Raw genomic sequence first — 19,028 nt, forward strand, 5'->3', positions numbered from 1 at the left:
AGTAGAAATGGAACAGATGAATTTGGGTGGGAAGAAAGTTACTGACTCCATAGATTTTGTAAGCATCAGTATATAATTAACAGTTAAAGCCTGTTGGAAACTCACTTAGAGAACTAAGTTGCTGGTTAGGACATAGTTAAGATAGCCAGTTAATCAGAAGGGCAGGATTTAGTGTAGACAAAGGGCAAGTAAGTCAGAAGAGAAACACAAAGATCTGTTTCACTGGCCAGAATTTCAGGAGAAACAGTCCAGTACCCTGGAGAGCTCCCCAAGGAGCCCAGGTTTTGACAGCTTTGGAGCTTTCAAAAGCCTCCGGCAGCATCTAAATTTTCTCATGGGTTATATGACCAAAAATCTATATTGCTGCCCTGTATGAGTTTTATTTATTTTTTTATTTAATATTTTTTATTTTTTCTTTCTTTTTTTAAAATTTATTTTTATTAGAGAGAAAGAGAGGTCACAAGTAGGCAGAGAGGAAGGCAGAGAGAGAGGAGGAAGCAGGATTCCTGCTGAGCAGAGAGCCCCATGCGGGCCCGATCCCAGGACCCTGAGATCATGACCTGAGCCGAAGGCAGAGGCTTAACCTCCTGAGCCACCCAGGTGCCCCACTGTATGAGTTTTTTAAATAACATTTTAATTATTAGAGGAGCAGGGAAATTAGGAAATAGGGACAAGCACAAAGAAGAAAAAGAATCTTACCACTTAGAGATAACCATAAACTAAACATGTATTATTATTATCATTGTAAAGATTTTGTCTTTAAGTAATCTCTACACTCAATAGGGGTCTGAAACTTACAACCCTAAGATCAAGAGCCACGCACTCTTCTGACTAAGCCAGCCAGGTAGCCCAACTCTGCATTTATTAACTGATGACAATGATAAAACAAAATCCATAAGCACTGTTCATTTTTGTCTTCCTATCAGCCATCCTGCAGGTATTCCAGTTTAATACACAAATTTTGTAAAATTAAATTTGATTACTTAAGATTTTATTCTGCTTTAATTATAATTACTAATTGTGCCAACCTCTTATTCCTGGCATAGAAGAGTCAGGGAAGAATGCTAATGAAGCAGATTGGATTGGAGTACTAAGGGTTGATTAGGTGTGTAGTTTTCCATCTTATACCAGCCTACTCCTTTTTTGAACTCCAAATGCATTTCCAGCTGTACACTGGACATACTTGTTTTAATATTCCATGGACAACTTAAATTCAACTTCTTCAGAACTTATTTCATTAGTTTTTTCTTTAAGTTGTTTCACATATTTTCTTATTTGTCTTGGTTAGCTTCAACATCAGCCACCTTATGTTAAGATGAAGTAGGGGGAAAAAGGACTGAGAGGGAAGAAGAAACAAAGAAACACAGTCATCATCTTTCATTTCACTCAAGCCACAAACCTCAGAAATATTCTTTTTTAAAATATTTTATTTATTTATTTGACAGAGAGATCACAAGTAGGCAGAGAGGCAGGCAGAGAGAGAGAGAGAGAGAGAGAGAGAGGGAAGCTGGCTCCCCGCCAAGCAGAGAGCCCAATGCGGGACTCGATCCGAGGAGCCTGGGATCATGACCTGAGCAGAAGGCAGAGGCCCTAATCCACTGAGCCACCCAGGCGCCCCTCTCAGAAATATTCTTAAATCAATTCATTCTTTCACATATCTCTTCCAATAATTGCCAGGTTTTGTTAGTATCTTCTTCTGTCTTGGGAGTGCCTTCTTTTTTCTATCCAGGCATTTGCCCATTACACAACTGGACAGTTGCAGTGGCCTCTTTATTTACAGTACTTTCCATCTTGAATCCAATTTCCACACCACATTAGAGAGATATTTCTGAAGGATAGATTTATCTTAAAGCCTTTGATGGTTCCTCTGTTTCTCTATAGGATAGCGGTTAAAGAGTGGTTCCAAAGTCAAACAAAACTGGATTTAAATCTGCACTTACTGTGTGTGACTTTGGATAATTTTTTTTATCCTTTCTGTGTCTTTGTTGCTTTATCTGTAAAATAGGAATTAATAGCTTTTTCTTAGGGTAGTTGGGAAAATTAAATTAAATAACATTTGTAAAGTACTTTTCATACATCTTGGCAAAGGCCAAACATTCAGTAAATATTATTATTAACATTATTATCACTGTTGTTATCAATGGAAGTACAAACTTCATTGCATATTATTAGATTTAAAGTGGCAGCCCAGCATAGCAACCCCCTTTTTGGGGGAAACACCGTTTCTTCCACTCCAAATATGTGCTTCTTGTGGTAGCTGCTGATAGAAAACTTCACTTCTTTGGCTGCAGGGATGGGAACTGATCTAATTTTTGCTGAACAAAATTTGCTGAACAAAATTTTGCTGAACAAAATTTGCTGAACATAATAGCTCATCTTTTTGCCTGTAACATCTGGTACAGGTTTGGCATGTGATCCAAACCTAGCCTATTGAAATGCTTTCATGGGATCTCCTTTCCTACCCTCCCCGTTTCCCTCCCCTCCCCTCTTCCAACCCCTTCCCTCTCCTCTCCTCTTCCCTTTCTTCACATCCCCTCCCCACTTCTCACATCGTCTCCCCTCTCATCTCATCTCCTTTCCTTCCTTCCTACCTTCCTTCCTTCCTAGAACTCTAAAGGTGGGGATTAGGAATGGGGAAAAGAGGTAGAGGGAGAGAATTTCCTTTTCTTAACCGGTTACTATAGTAATATGTAGCTTTGCTGAGTGCCTTTTTCCTACTAAAAAGAGAAGACCATCTGCAGAGGAAGAAAATGAAAACACCATTCCAAGAGGAGTAAAAACAGGAGAGGTAGAGTGGGAGAGGAAGAAGAAAGTAGAAACAGGAGAGGGAGATGTGGGGAAAGGGAGAGACTGAGAGAGATTGAGATGGAAGAGCCCGATACCTTTCTAGTTTCTGTTTCCAGGCGAGACCAAGGCAAGGGGTTCTGCCCTTCCAAAGCTTGTTCAGGTGGCAGACATAACCTTTGCAAATCAAAAAGGTCTTAACGAGTATATCACTTGTCATATGGAGTCTCTCACAATAAGACCCATCCATCTTTCTATCCTTATTTATATTCTTCATGCTAGGTTCCACTAAGTTTGTTCTCATTCTTAGGATATATCACACCTTCTCACTTTTTTTTATAGATTTATGTTGTACCTTAATTGCTTTTTAATATCATTATCTCTAGACCCTTAAGCCTTCCAATCTACTTTGTGGATATGTATTATTGCTTCTTGTATCTGGTCCTGAACCGTATACAGAGTAGTTCTCCACATTAAGAAGAACATATTTAACATTATTCAATAAATGTCCATTTATTTAGTATTATAAATTATTTATTGTTATAAATGTCCATTAAAATTTATGTATTGTTAGGGTTACTCTGTGGTCCATGTGTTTCCAGGAACAGGGAAATAAAGAGGAATGGTGTCATCCAACCCTCAAAGAACTTGAAGTTGAATCAGAGGAGTCAAACATGTAATAATTGCTATAAGGGAAAAAATCACTTTACACATACTATTTCATTTATTCTGTTTGATAAAGATTTAATGTTGATATTCTTAACGCCCCCCCCCTCCTTTGAGCCCACCAAAAAAGTCAGACTGGGAAAGTTTAGTGATTGCCTAAGATCTCTCAGCTAATAAAGTGACAAAGGTTGACTGGCAATGAGGTCTTCAGTCCCCTGGGATTCCTACTTCTGTTTCCCTGTCTCTCATTTCATGTTGTCTCTCTTACCTTGTCCATGTCTCTGAATGCTCAGCAAAATGGCAGTGTAAAGATAGACAAGATAGCTTATCTTTCTTACTATTGGATATAATTCTCTCTCTCTCTGTCTTTCTCCCTCATCTCCCCTCTCTCAAATTTTGGTGATTTAATCTTCCAAAGCTGGTGTAATAAGTAGGGATGTGGAAGTGGGAATTGGAACCTAGCTCTTTTGACTCTTGAGTAATTTGTTTTGACTGTACACACACTTTTCAATCACTCACCTGAAATTTCTGACTGCCAAGACAGCACAAATATCACCTGCTGGCAGCACATCCAAATCCTTCTGGGGCTGGGGTAGAGCAAAGATGATTTGACAAGCCTGGGGAAGGTGCATGTACTACAGGATCCCAGCTCTGGGGAAGCTGTGCACACTGCCTGCTGAAAGTGCACGTTATTAATTTTTTTTAAGATTTTTGTTTATTTATTTGAGAGAGAGAGCACGAGTAGGGCAGGGAGGAGCAGACGGAGAGGGAGAAGTATGCTCTTCACTGAGCAGGGAGCCCGATGTGGGACTCGATCCCAGGACCCTGGATTCCTGACCTGAGCTGAACAAAGGCAGACGCTTAACTGACTGAGCCACTCAGGTACCCCGGGAGTGCACTTTAGAACCAGAAGGGGAAACTGCTCTAACGCATGGTCTCTTCAGCACTCTTCTCTGACAATGCTTAATGGTCTGCCAGCCGCTGAAGGAAAAATATTTAAAGGGCCCATATCCATTTTCACAAAGCAATAAATGAGTGAATTTGGAAATGACAGTCAATAAATTGATAATGGCATACTGTATTTTAAGGTGTATTATATGAGGGATCTAAATTTTCTATATATTTGACCCTTGAACACACAGGTTTGGACTATACAGAAACACTTACATGCAGATTTTTAAAATAAATACAACAAAGTACTTTAAATGTATGTGTCTTAGGATTCTCTTTTTCTTTTTTATTTACTGAGAGAGAGAGAGAGAGAAAATGGGCACTGAGGGTAGGGACAGAGGGAGAGGGAGAGGGAGAGGAATTTGAGAAGACTCTCCACTGAGCCTAGATCTCATGACCTGAGTCGAGACCAAGAGTTGGATGCTTAACCCAATGAGCCACCCAGGTGTCCCATCTCTTACCATTTTTTTTTAAAAAGATTTTATTTGTTTATTTGAGAGAAATAGAGAGAGAACAATTGGGGAGGGACAGAGGAAGAGAGAGAAAAGCAGTCTCTCTGATGAGCTGGAAGGGCCACACGGGGTTCTATCCCAGGACGTGGAGATTATGACCTGAGCCAAAGGCAGAAGCTTAAGTGACTGAGCCACCCTGATGTCTCTAATGACTTATTTACTTATTTATTCTTTCTTTCTCTCTCTCTTTTTTAAAGATTTTATTTATTTATTTGAGAGAGGGACAATGAGAGAGAACATGGGTGAGGAGAAGGTCAGAGGGAGAAGCAGACTCCCCATGGAGCTGGGAGCCTGATGTGGGACTCGACCCCGGGACTCCAGGATCATGACCTCAGCTGAAGGCAGTCGTCCAACCAACTGAGCCACCCAGCCACCCCTCTTTCTCTTCTTTTTAAAAACGATTTTATTTACTTATTTGACAGAGAGATAAAGAGAGAGCACAAGTAGGCAGAGAGGCAGGCAGAGTGAGAAGGAGAAGCAGGCTTCCTGCCGAGCAGGGAACTGGATGCAGGGCTTGATCCCGGGACCCCAGGATCATGACCTGAGTCAAAGACAGACACTTAACCAACTGAACCACCCAGACACCACCCCCCCTCAAATGATTTTCTTAGTAACATTTTATTTTCTTTAGCTTTGTTGTAACAACATAGTATACACTACACATAACATATAAAATATGTTGATCAACTGTTTCTGTTATTGGTAAGGTTTCCAGTCAGCAGTAAGCAGTCAGTTGTTAAGTGTTTGGTATATGTGCTGCCAAAGTTAGCACAGTAGTTAATTGTTTTAGGACTGAAAGTTATACAATGGATTTTCAACTCTGCCGGGTGGGGGTGGGGTCGGTGTCACTCACTCATGTGTTGTTTAAGGGTCAACTATAGACACTTTTTACAACAAATAGCTGTTTTAAAAGCAGTTGTTCTTGTTATATATGGATGTTTAAGCTTTGGATAAAAAAGAAAAGGGATTTTTAACAAGTCCTTTGGTTATTATGGAATCATTTTTTTTTCCTTTTTCAGTTCTAGTTCCTTTCTAGACTTATGAAAGCCAACTACAAGGACACAGCATGTCTTTCTTTGACCTTTCTGATTTGTCTGATGATTTGCATTTTTACCTCAGCACAATGGACCATGTTAAAGGTCTTCTAGCCGTTTTCCATGAGAGGGTAATAGGTATAATTGGGAGGTTTTAGGTTTGTAAATGAAGTATTTTTTAATTTCCCTGTGACTTTTCAATGTTAAATATTGAGAATTATTTAATGTTTGAATACTCCACTCAAATTTTCATATTTTTTATTTTTGGTTCTGATTATGGTAGAGATTTAATATCATTACTGAGTTCTGTTCCATATTAACATATCTAGGTTGTATCAGTCATAATAAATGGTACACATAAAATATGCTGGATGGCAGACCATTTCAAGTTGCAGTGGCTTATTACAATAAAATTTTATTTCCTCCAATTGAGTATGTGTATGCAAAAAAGATTACTAGAGACCCATACCTCATAGTGTACACAAAAGGTAACTCAAATGAATCATAAACTATGTAAGAGCAAACCTATAAAACTTCTAGAAAAAACACAATAGAAAATGTTTGTGATCTTGGGTCAGGCAGAGAGTTCTAAGATGTAACATCTAAAGCTTATGGCATTTAAAAAAAGATAAATTGGATTTATCTTTTGATAAATACAAAACTTTTGAGCTTCAAAAACACCATTAAGAAAATGAAAAGACCAGCCATGGAGTGGAAACAAATATTTGCAAATCATGTATCTGGTAAAGGACTTGTATCCAAGATATGTAAAAAGCTTATAACTTGATAATAACTGGACAAACAGTCCAGTTAAAAAATGGGTAAGAGATTTGAGTGTGTGCTTTACCAAAGATATAAGAATAGCCAGCTAATGAGCACATGAAAAGATGCTAAATATCATTAGCCATTAGGGAAATAAAAACTGAAACCACAATGAGAAACCAGTTCACTCCCACTGGAGACAATAGTTCTTTAATTCTTTGTATAAATAGAAACATAACCAAAAAACAAGATGACATTCATTCAGTATTTATGGAGTAAAGGAGGGAGGGAGAGAGAGAGAGAAGGGGGACTCTGAGTTCTATTAGCAAAAGATGAGAGAGAGTCTGAAAGGAATCTTCCAAGAGGTAGGATAATCATACATTTGACTGGGGAATGGTTTTGCTAGGTTGAAGATAGTACAGTTAGGTCATGGTAGAAAGTTAAATAACTTAACCTTCAATTTAAATAAGACAGATAATACCAAGTATTGATGAGGATATGGAGAAGTTGAAACCCTCATGCATTGCTTACATGTTATCTCAAAAAGTTAAACACATCATACAACATAACAATTCCATTTCTAGGAGACTATCCAAGAAAAATAAAAACAAGCATCTACACAAAGACTTGTACACAAAGTTTTACAGCAGCATTACTGATAATAGCCAAAAATTAGAAATAATTGAAATGTGCATCAACTGGTGAAAGGATAAAGCAAAATATATTACATTCATGCAATGGAATACTATTCAGCAATACAAAAGGAAGAACTATAGACATGTGGTATAACAGTGATGGACCTCAAAACGTTGTGATGAGTGAAACAAGCCAGATCAATAGACTATATATTGTAGGAGTCCATTTATATAAAAAGGCTAGAAAGACAAACCCGCGGAGATACATAACATTGTCTGGGATTGGGAATAGGAACAGTGACTGATTACAAATGGGAAAAATGGATATTTTTTGGGTGGTAGAAATGTTTTAAAACTTACTGTGCTGGTGGTTGCACAACTCTAGTTTCTGCTTATTGTTGTTATTTAGGGACCTGAAGTGACAGATGTTCTATTTTAATACATGATTCCATTATCACCACAACAGAGGGAAAGGGAATGTGCCTCTGTCCCTTAAAGCTTTTCCTGGGAAATGATACACATCCCTCTCCTCCCATTTTATTGGTAAAAACGAGATACATGGCCATGCCTACCTTCAAGGATATAAGAAGTGTAATTGTACTATGTCTGGAAGAGAGGAGAACCAGAACAGTCCTAACAACTATGATATAAGTAAATAACAACAGTAAAGAGTACCGTTTGCTCTGACTAGAGTTTCTTTGCTTTTATTTCTGAGACACTTGACACTTATTTCTTTTTGAAGTCCTACTCCAAGACTTCTGGCAGAAGTCTGGAAGATGGCAGAAGAGGATCCTAGGCTCACCTTGTCCCACCGATACACCTAGATAATACCCGCATCTATGTGTAGTCCTAATCTATTGCATGTTGCGTAGTTGAAATTTCTAAGCCCTCAGTTATGGATACTCTTTATATTATACCATGACTCCGTCAGTGACTTCGATACCCTGAGCACCTGGTTTCCTTAAATTAAATTGATGCACTTTAGAAAAACGACAAGCTTTTTCTTTCTTCCTTCCTTCTTTTTTTTTTTTTTTTTTTTAAATAGGCATCATTGCTTCTGTAATGTATAAGGGATTAGAATACTTTTCTGTGGCTAAAGAGGCCAAAAGTTAGACCAGTAAATGGGAAACATAAGAAAGCAGATTAATAGGGGCACCTGGGTGGCTCAGTGGGTTAAAGCCTCTGCCTTTGGCTCAGGTCATGATCCCAGGGTCCTGGGATCCAGCGCTGCATGGGGTGGGGTGGGTGGGTGGGTGTGTATCTCTTCTCAGAGGGGAGCCTGCTTCCCTTCCTTTCTCACTGCCTGCCTCTCCGCCTACTTGTGATCTCTGTCCAATAAATAAATAAAAATCTTAAAAAAAAAGGCAGATTGTACATTTATAGATGGAGGAATTTTCTAATTACTAGGATTGATGAAATTGAAATTACTCTGAGCAACTGAACTACTGAAGATGTTTAAGTTGTGGCTTGATGACCCCTTGGGAGAAACACTGAGAACTTAGACCAAATGTTCTCCAGAACTTATGTTCTATGATTAGGCTTTGCTGCACAGCAAATATATCCATTTGTGTAATATCTTTATTCATTTGTGAACTGTATCTACTTTTTTTTAAGTCAAAACTCTTCTCAACCAAAAGTGTTAAGGGCATGGAAGAGGAATTTATGAGAAACTACTTTATAATAGAATTCAGAGAAAGTGAAACTTGAAAGGTAGCAGACGCTGTATTCAGACAGACTTAAATTTGATTAGAATTATTAGGAGAAGCAAAGGAGTAGAAAGTATGACTAAAATATTTAAAATGTTGAATGGTTTGGATAGAACAAATATTTATTTGCCAAATCCTGAGATTATGGGCGGGAGAATCGTTTTTGAAATGTGAGCAAAGTGAGTTTAGGCCCAAGATGTACTTCTTCTGAGAGAAAAGAAACCTGTATTAATTTATCCTTGTATTAATTATCCCTGTTATATAATGAGATAAAAACATAAAATAATTTTAAAATTAAAAATATATATTTTGACAAAATTATGAACAAAGGTACCCCAGGTGGCTACTAGGAGGAGTTGGGTTGTAACTAAGCATGCCCTTCCAGTTTGTCACATGGACTTCCGGTCGGCAGCAGAATATTGGCAGGCTAAGGGTTTGCCCTAATATGAGAAAAGTTCTGTATTCCTAAAATAAATCACTTTGCAAGGTATTATTCTCAGATTTCATCACAATTAGGAATGATTGCAAAGCAGGTACACAGAAAAACTTTCACTGTCAAGGAAAAAAAAATTCCGAAAATCTTCTACGCAAGGCGCTCCTGATAAGGAATTTGGGACTGGACTATAATCGCAGAGCAAAATTTAATTCTGACATCCAGGGTCTCCTCGGTGAAGGAAATTCGAAGAGCAGGCCTCCAGGTAAAGACAGAAGAAACGTGTTTTATCTAAGATAATGAAAGTAAGTCGGCAAGACCAGATATAGAGCGCACTGCTGCATTTTTCCGGAAATAAAAAATGCACAACGCAGACTGGACACGACACCTTCCTTTACAAGAGAAACAGCAGTAACACAGCATACGGACAGGAACGCAGCGATCACTATTGTGTTAGCGCCGGCGGCGGAAGGACTTAACTCCCACCGCTACGTGAAAGAGTCCTTCTTTGTTCAGCTTCGGCCAGGGACGCAGAGCGCGGTGTTCTTCCGCGCTTGCTGCACAGTCCCCGCCCACTCGCTGCCCTGGAGAGCTGCCATTCGGCACCAGAGTCGCTCCGCGCACCCAGAATGCACCGGCGGTCCGCGGGAAACCAAAATGGCGAAGGGCTGTAAAGAAGTGGGCTGTGTTTGAGGCCGGTGTAAGAAGGCTCACTCTGCTCTCAACCCTCGTCCCCAGGACCTCGGTTTGCGCGTGTGCATGTGCGGGGTGCCCGGTGGGGCGGGTGCCCAGTAAGTGCTTGGACTCGCAGGGGAAGCGCCCAAGGGGACGTGATTGGTTGTTTTTTCCTGTATGAAGCGGTTGGCACCACTGAAGTGACCGAATGAGGTGAGAGACCTTGGCCTGGGAACCACGCTCTTCCGGAGGAGGTGGGGGTGGGGGGGAGAAGGAAGAAAGGAAGCAAGTATAAAAGATGGAGGATCGAAGTGGGGGTGGGATCTCCAGTGTGTGTATGTGGGTCCCTTGCATTTATGTATATGTTGAAAAGGATGGATAGAATGGTGTGGTCATTTAGGTGTTGGATAAAATAGGGAGCGAGCAAGGCATTGGGGAAGTCGGTTGGAGGACCAAGATGAAACGTTGAGACGGGGAAGCTGTGTTTGGAGGGGCAGGAAGGAACCTGGGGGCGGGAGACGGTTGGAGGGGCAGGATGAACCTGGTGATGAGGGGGTGGGGAACCGAGGGGAGGAGCCGTTAGGAAATGCGGACTGAGGGAGACGTGGGGAGCTGAATGAAGGTGCTGCCTGGGACCTTAGGGGGCGCAAAGGGAAGTAGCAGCTTGGAACCGGAGGGTGGTGGAATTGTATGGAATTGGAGTAAGGGGCTGAGTAGAAGGGCAGGATGGAGTACGTGGGTAAGGGAAATACTAAGTTGAGCCTGGAAGCAAACCCTGAAAGCTTTAAAGGGGTGAAAGGGGAGGGAAAATGTGAGGTGGCAGAGAGACACCTAATATTTGGAGCGGACAATGAAATCTAACTCATCCCTCCTCGGATGTAGATATGTATTATTCATTTTTACAACTGAGGTAATTACGGTTCAAGGGATTTTAACTGATTTGCCAAGATTTCTTAACATATTTTGGTAGTGCCAGAACTCTTAACTCTGAGTGTGTGTTTTACAATCTGGTGTCTTTGGTTGCTAGAATTTTTTTTTTCTTTTTTTGGAAGCAACTAGAGGGAACAGATGGATTTATCGGGGTGATCTGACGAACAGTGAGGGTTAGTGAACAATGGAAAAGGGATATGGAATGTTATTCTATTCTTTAAAACATTTAACTTACGTTAAAGTTAGACCCATTTACAAATAAAAATATGAAGACCTAGGTAGGCCTGTCTATGTATAACGTCAGAAAGTACCGTATGAGGTCAGTACAGAACTAGAAATATGTAAATAGTGCCTGTATTAATTTGACTTCAGATGCTGCGATAGTAGTAACTTTCTCCTGCAGCATTGATTCCATGCGACCCTTCTGTATAGGTTGCTTACACGCTGGTTTCAATTTCCATGTTTTCATTTTCTCTTGAGAATTCCTTTTTTGTGTTGTTTTGTTTTGGGCAGTAGATTGCAAAGACTGAATCTGAAAGTATTTTATAAGGGTAAAGTAAAATGTACTTATATTTTTAAGTGACCCTTTCAAAGGCTTGAAAATGCTTTACATGGAGCCATTTTGACTCACAGCTTTAGGTGCTCAGTAATTTTGGCAGGGAAGGAGTTGATTTTAAATTTCTTAATATGGAACATTTCATTCTTGATATTTAGAATGTTATTGACACTCCAAACATTTGCAGTTATAGCTTGAGAGGGAATACAAGGTGAAATGGTTTTTGTTTTTTTAGGTTCCTAAATATAAAAGCATATTCGAATTCACATTTTAAGTTTGCTCACCTTCAGGTATTTTTTTAAGTGCTAAAAATATTCTAAAATATTTGAATTAAGAGTGCACCTGTTTCCTGATGCTGCATATTCATGTTAATGGCATTAACGGAAATCTGTACCTACCTATCAGGATGAAATACACAATTTTAGAACTAGAAGTATAGAAGTCATCCAGTTAAACTTTTTTCTGGATTAAACAAAATATATTTAGTGATGTTTTTAATTATGCTGGTTGCTGCAAAGCTCAGTTTGGAAAGCGATTTTATTCTGTGTATTTTGGTGTGGGTCATAAATTTTTTGATGTCGTTGATTTATAAATACACCTTTCATTAGATCCTTGACTGAAAGGGTAATTTGCTTTATTCTTATTTCAGCATAATCTTTATATCTGGCTTTAGGAAACTGGTGATATAGTAATAATCTATTTTAACAGATAGGGAAATTTGCACCTGAGTTGTTGTCATAGCCAATATTTGTAGCTGGGTGGTTCTGGAAGTAAAATTGAACTGCTGTTTTAATTAGTCTGGACTTCATGAATAGTATTCTTTGGTTGATATTTTTATGCTTTGTTTTCCTTGTTTTTCAGGGTTTATTGCATTAAAATGCAGTATAACAACCCTAAATTAGAATGTATAAATTTCTGGGGCACCTGGGCGGCTCAGGTTAAAGCCTCTGCCTTCAGTTCAGGTCATGATCTCAGGGTCCTGGAATCGAGCCCTGCATCAGGTTCTCTGCTCAGTGGGGAGCCTGTTTCTTCCTCTCTCTCTCCCTGCCTCTCTTCCTACTTGTGATCTGTCAAATAAATAAATAAAATCTTAAAAAAAAAGTATAAATTTCTGTGTGGGTATTTTTTATGTATTGGTGTAGTGCTTTTCAATAGAATTTTCTGCACTGATGGCAGTGTACTGTATCTCATCTATCCACTGTGGTAGCAAAGCCGCATGTGGATGTTGAATACTAGACATATAGCTGGTGTGACTGAGAACTGGATTTATAATTCAACTAATTAGAACTAAATTTTAAATGGCCATATGTAGCTAGTGGCTGCTGTATTAGACAGCATAGTATTGGGTTACTGCATTTATTTATTAAGAATTGTCACATCTAGGGGTGCCTGGTTGGCTCAGTAGGTTACTCCTCTGCCTTTGGCTCAGGTCATGATCTCAGGGACCTGGGATCGATCCCCCCCCAACCCCCGCCAGCCTCTCTGTGTACTTGGTGATCTTTCTCCTTTTGTCAAATTAAAAAAAAAAATTGTCACATCTAATAATCATGGAAACCACAGGAACCCAAGGGTAAGGAACTATCTTGGAACTAAGGATTGAAATTCTTTTTGTACATTTTTAAGGTAAAGTATTCTTCATTTGTGCCTCACACCTAGTTTTCTGTCATATCTCTACAAAAGAATGAAGAAGGTAGCAACTTCTCTGATCTTTTTTTATTTTTAATTTAATTTAATTTAATTTTTCTTTTTTCTTTTTTTATTTTTTTAAAGATTTTATTTATTTACTTGCAAGTGAGCATGGTGGAGGGAAGATGTGAGGGGGGGATGTGGGGGGAGATGTGACAGAGGGAGAGGAAGAAGCAGACTCCCCACTGAGCACAGAGCCCAGCTCAGGGCTCCCTACCAGGACCCTGATAATGACCTGAGCCAAGTCAGAGGCTTAAATGACTGAGCCATCCAGGTGCCCCTTCTCTGATCTTTTAATATATGATTCTGTTTCCTTTGTCAAACAAGAGCAAAGATCGATGTTAAGAAAGTTAGTTTACATTTTTTTTTTTAAGATTTTATTTGTTTATTTGACAGAGATCACAAGTAGGCAAAGAGGCAGGCAGAGAGAGAGGGGGAAGCAGGCTCCTTGCTGAGCAGAGAGCCCAATGCGGGGCTCAGTCCCAGGACTCTGAGATCATGACCTGAGCCGAAGGCAGAGGCTTAACCCACTGAGCCACCCAGGCGCCCCTACATTGTTATTTTTAAACAATTACTTGTTTTTTTAATATATCAGTTAAACTTTTTATTAAGGAAAATTTAGAAGTTATGTACTAAGGGAACAGAATAGTATAAACTTTTTTGTATCCATGCTTGTTTCATCTGTATCTCTGCACTCACCACTCCTCTCCGTTGTTTTTGTTATTTTAAAAAGCTTTTTAAGGTAAAATTTACATACATTAACTGTATACTTTGTCAATGACTTTATTGAGGTAATTAATCTATCATTTATATAACTCACTTGTTTGTGCCCTTTTAAGGTAAAATTTACTGATTTTTTTTTTTTTTTTTTTTAGTCACAGAGTTGTGCAACCATCACCATTATCTAATTTCAGGACATTTTCATCAGCCCAAAATGAAAATCTAACCATTAGCAGTCACTTTTCCATTATTCCCTCCCACTACCCCTGGCAACCTCTAACCAATCTTCTGTGTTTATATTTTGCCTATCCTGGACATTTCATGTAAATGGAACCATATAATATGTGGCCTTTTGTGTCTGGTTTCTTTCACCTAGCATAATGTTTTCAGATACATCCATGTTATAGCATGTATCATTCCTTTTTAAGGCCAAAATATGTTTCTTTGTATGGATATATATTTCGTTTTGTTAATCTATTAGTTGTTGGGCATTGGTTGTTTCCACATTTTGCAGTTAATAGTTTTTTATTTGCAGCGAATGTTCATTACTGGATTTGTGTGGATATGTGGTTCATTTCTCTTGGGTACATATCTAGGAGTGGAACTGCTGGGTCAGGTGACACCTCTGTATTTAACATTTCAAGAAACTGCCAAACTGTTTTCCAAAGAGCCTGCACCTTTTTGCAGTCTCACCAGCAGCTCTGAGGGTTCTAGTTTCTCTACATCCTTACCAGTACTTGTCTGTCTTTTGGTTATAAGCATTCTAGTGGGTGTGCAGTTGTATCTCATTGTGGATTTGGTTTGCATTATCCTGATGACTAGTGATGTTGAGCACCTTTTCCATGTAGTTATTGGCCTTTTTTATACCTTTGGAGAATGGTCTATTTAGGTCCTTTGCCCATTTAAAAAATTGGATTATTTATGTTTTCATTGTTGAGTTGTAAGCATTGTTTATGTGGTTTGGATAGAAGTCCCTTTATCAGATGTGTGGTTTGCAACTTTTTTCTCCTGTTCTTCAAGTTCTTTCATTTGATGATGTCTTGTGATGCACAGAAGGCTTTAATTTTGATGAAGTCTAATTTGTCCCTTTTTTTTGTTATGCTTTGCTTTTTTTTTTTTTTTTAAAGGTTTTATTTATTTATTTGACAGAGAGCAAAAGCCTGGGGAGCACCAAGCAGAGGGGGAAGGAGAGGCAGGCTACCTGCTGAGCAGGGAGCTGGATTCGGATGTGGGGCTTATGCTTTTGATGTTATATCTAAGAAAATGTTGCCTAACACAGGGTAACACAGATTTACTCCTATGTTTTTTTCCAAGAATTACATAATTTTAGGGGTGCCTGGGTGGCTCAGTTGGTTGAGTGTCTGCCTACGGCTGGGATCATGATCCTGCCAGGATCTTGAGATTGAGCCCTGCATTGGGCTCCCTGCTTAGTGGGGAGCCTGCTTTTCCCTCTCTTCTCTGCCTCTCCCTCCAATTTGTGCGCTCTCTCGCTCACTCTGTCTCTCAAATAAATAAAATATTTTAAAAAAGAATTATATAATTTTAGCTCTTAAATTTAATCTTTGCCCCATTTTTAGTTAATTTTTAAAAAAATATTTATTTTATAGACAGAGATTACAGGCAGTCCTAGAGGCAGGCAGGGAGAGAGGATGAAGCAGTCTTCCTGCTGAGCAGAGAGCATGATGTGGGTCTCCATCCCAGGAACCTGACACCATGACCTGAGCCGAAGGCAGAGGCTTTAACCCACTGAGCCACCCAGGCGCCCCTGGAGTTAATTTTTGTATGTGGTGTGAAGTAGGTGTCCAGCTTCCTTTTTTTTTTTTAGGTGCAAATGCCAATTTCCCTGAACCATTTGTTAAAAAGACTCTTCTTTCCCATTGTATTGTTTTGACAGTCTTTTCAAAGACCTTACATAAATGTAAGGATCTGTTTTCAGATTATGAATTTTATTCCACTTATGTGTCCTTATGCTTGCATAATAATGTCTTGATTACTGTTACTTTGTATTAACTTTTAAAATGGGGATGTACTAGTCCTTTGGTTTTCTTCTTTTTCAGTATTATTTGGGTATTCTGGGTTTCTTGTTCTTCTATATGAATATTAGGAGCAGTCTGTCAATTTTTGCAGAACAGGTGCAGCTGGGGTTTTGGTAGATAGTAATGAATCTGTAGATGGACTTGGGAAATAATTGCCATCTTAAGAATGTTAACATCCAGAAACATGGGATAATTTCTTTCCAATTATGTAGGTTTTATTTAATTGCTTTCTTTGTTGTGTAGTTTTCATTGTACAAGCCTTACTTTTTTTTTTTAATTATTATTTATTTACAGACAGAGATTACAACTATGCAGAGAGGCAGGCAGAGAGGTGTTGGGGGGGAGGCAGGCTCCCCGCTGAGCAGAGAGCCCGATATGGAGCTTGATCCCAGGAACCCCAAGCCTTACATTTTTTTGTTGTCAGATTTATTCCTAAGTATTTTGTTCTTTTTTGGTGCTATTGCAAATGAAACTTTTTCCTTAATTTCATTCAGATTATGCATTGGTAGCATGTAGGAATGCATTTGATTGTAGCATATTAATCTTGTATTCTGCAACTTTGTTGATCTGGTTTATTCTTGTAAGGTTTATGGTGTGTGTGGATTCTGAATCATTTTTTCAATTTTGTAGCACAGCTTCCTCACAGTGTCAATTTGGTTTCGTCTTGAGTATTGGTAACAGTATTTCTTAAGCAAATCTATATGAGAATTGAAGTAATTATATAAAAATTGGTGCTGGGCTATACTGCAGATTTTTCTTTAACTCAAACAGGTCTATTCTTGATTCTCAGTTTGGGAAACCAGCTGAACATGTCTGATTTACTGTGTACCGCACCCCAAAACCATTTGGTGTCTGTATGGATAAAGCATGCCTCAGTATTTTCTTTAGTATTTCCTCCCCATTGGCTGTGAACACCATTTCTCTATGTTTTGATGCTGATGCTCTTAGTGTATTCGTATGTATTGGCAATGAGGAGTACTTTACTCATACTACCTGGCTAGTTGGTGACTATTTCACCAGTTATAATACAGATCTACATTTCATAGAGTTAAAATGTGAAAATTGTCCTTTAGTTAATGACTTCTCTGGGCAGTAGGACCAACAGTTGGAGCTGTTAAGGTGAACGAGTGATTAAAGCAGGTTTTCTATACCGCAGACTGAAAGTGCATGGGTTGGTAGCAGAAAGATCAGTTAGGGAAGTATATGGTAGTAGTGCAGGCAAGAGCTGAGCTGATAATGACCTGAAATCCTGAAATAAGGTAGTGGTTGTAGGGATTTTTGAGAGGTGATCTTTAACGAATACTTAGGACTTGGTGAATATTTGGAGGGTCAGGAAGAGGGAAGAATCAAATAATAGCTTTTAGATTAAGAACTCATGAGACAAGAATGGCATTAACTTAGTAGAGTCATTAACTGGAGAAAGAGGAGGAATTTGAAGAAGATGTCAGTTTTGTTAAGGTAAAGGTTCTTGGAGAATCCAGGTTGAGATGTCTAGTGGGAAATTGGCAGTAAGAGTCTGAAGCTTGTGAGACAGGATGGGGCTGGAGATGTAGAAGTTGTTAACAGATAAAAATTAAGTGAAGTAAGGTAGCGTCCTAGGATTGAGTCCTGAATAGGCTCCCTGCTCTTTGGGGAGTCTGCTTCTCCCTCTTCCCTGCTCATGGTCTGTCTCACATGCTCTCCCCCTCCCCAAAATAAATAATGTCGTTTTAAAAATATTAAGTGAGGCATTAGGAGAACATTAAGACAAGCAGAACATGTAGGACAAAAGAAGGGAAGACCACTCCCAATGTTAAAGGGTTGGCAGGGGAGGAAGAGTCAGTATGGAGACATCAGAAGGGAGGCAGAAGAGTCACTTAATATAGGTGATAAAATTCTCAGGAACTAGAGAAAATGAATTTAAAGAAAAAGGTCATGACCATCAGTTATTACACAAAGATGGAGTATGGTGAGAACTGAAATTAGAGCATTGTCTGGTATTTGGTCATTTGGAGGTCTTTGATGTAATTGTTAAAAGTAATCAGGACAGTCAATTTGTAATGGATTAAGTGGAATGTATTTTTAAAATTTTATTGGTGAAATAAGGAGAAAATTGTAGGAATAATTTGTAAGAACTGTTTTTGTTTTTAATTTGACTTTGATTATGGCATATTTACATCATGCAAAATTAAGATTTAAAATAAAGCAGGTAATTGATAAAGTGAGATTACTCTCTAATAATGAAGAAAAGAGGTATGTCTTCTTCACAGAAGTGAATTAGGTAAGTGCTCTTTTGGATAGGTTTAGGGGAAGGATAAGTTGAGGAATTTCATGTTTGTAGCTCTGTTTTCTCTGAAATAAACCTCTGCCTTTGAGTGAAGAAGTTGCATGACCAATAGACCTTCTACCATGTTCCTGTTCTTGAAGGTTTGTACGTAACAAAAGTGATTTTTTAAAAGAAAATAATTTTTGTTGTGCATTAATAACTTTGCATGTATGTCTCAGTATAGCTCCTCAGCTTTTTGAAAAATATGTGTCAACTTTCTCCTGATTTCAAGTTCCCAGAGCTCAATAATTTTGAACTTTCAGATCTCTGAGTGGCCAGCACATGTACCACTTAACTATTCCTGAGAGAGATTTTTGTTTCTTTTTTTTCCTTTAGAATTAGTTTTCTAATACCAAGGTGCTCTAAACATATAGGAACTAAATAAACCAATTTTCATCGAGAATAGAGTGTCATTCCCTCCTGTCCTCAACATTAATCTTTTATGAGTGCTTGAACCCCTCTGTTGACTTTCTGAGGACTTTTTGATAGCAATCTGCACAAATTCTCCATTAGAAGGTAGATAGCATTTTATGCACCTCTGGTTAAGAGCACTTACCTACTGGAAAACGGTCAGCAAAATTAAAGGGCAACCTTTGGAATGGAACAAGGTATTTGCAAATGATATATCTAATGAAGG

The 19,028-nt window shown here is 38.7% G+C and overlaps 1 protein-coding gene across 6 annotated transcripts in view; it reads left to right on the forward strand.

Annotated features, from left to right (window-relative positions):
• The first annotated feature begins 10,064 nt into the window (after positions 1–10,064).
• MTF2 (metal response element binding transcription factor 2) overlaps positions 10,065–19,028 on the forward strand; it is a 60,794-nt gene continuing 51,830 nt past the window's right edge. For 3 of the 6 annotated variants that reach the window (XM_004752591.3, XM_045064868.1, XM_045064869.1), the window contains exon 1: positions 10,068–10,371. In XM_004752591.3, coding sequence (XP_004752648.1) covers positions 10,367–10,371 — 5 coding nt within the window. In that variant the 5' untranslated portion in view covers positions 10,068–10,366. Of the gene's footprint in view, positions 10,372–19,028 lie in introns of all 6 variants that reach the window. The other 3 variants (XM_013056141.2, XM_013056143.2, XR_006601822.1) reach the window with 2 other exon arrangements.

This window comes from Mustela putorius, unplaced genomic scaffold, assembly GCF_011764305.1.
Source record: "Mustela putorius furo isolate JIRA1106 unplaced genomic scaffold, ASM1176430v1.1 tig00003853_pilon_pilon_pilon, whole genome shotgun sequence".
Classification (NCBI taxonomy): Eukaryota; Metazoa; Chordata; class Mammalia; order Carnivora; family Mustelidae; genus Mustela; species Mustela putorius.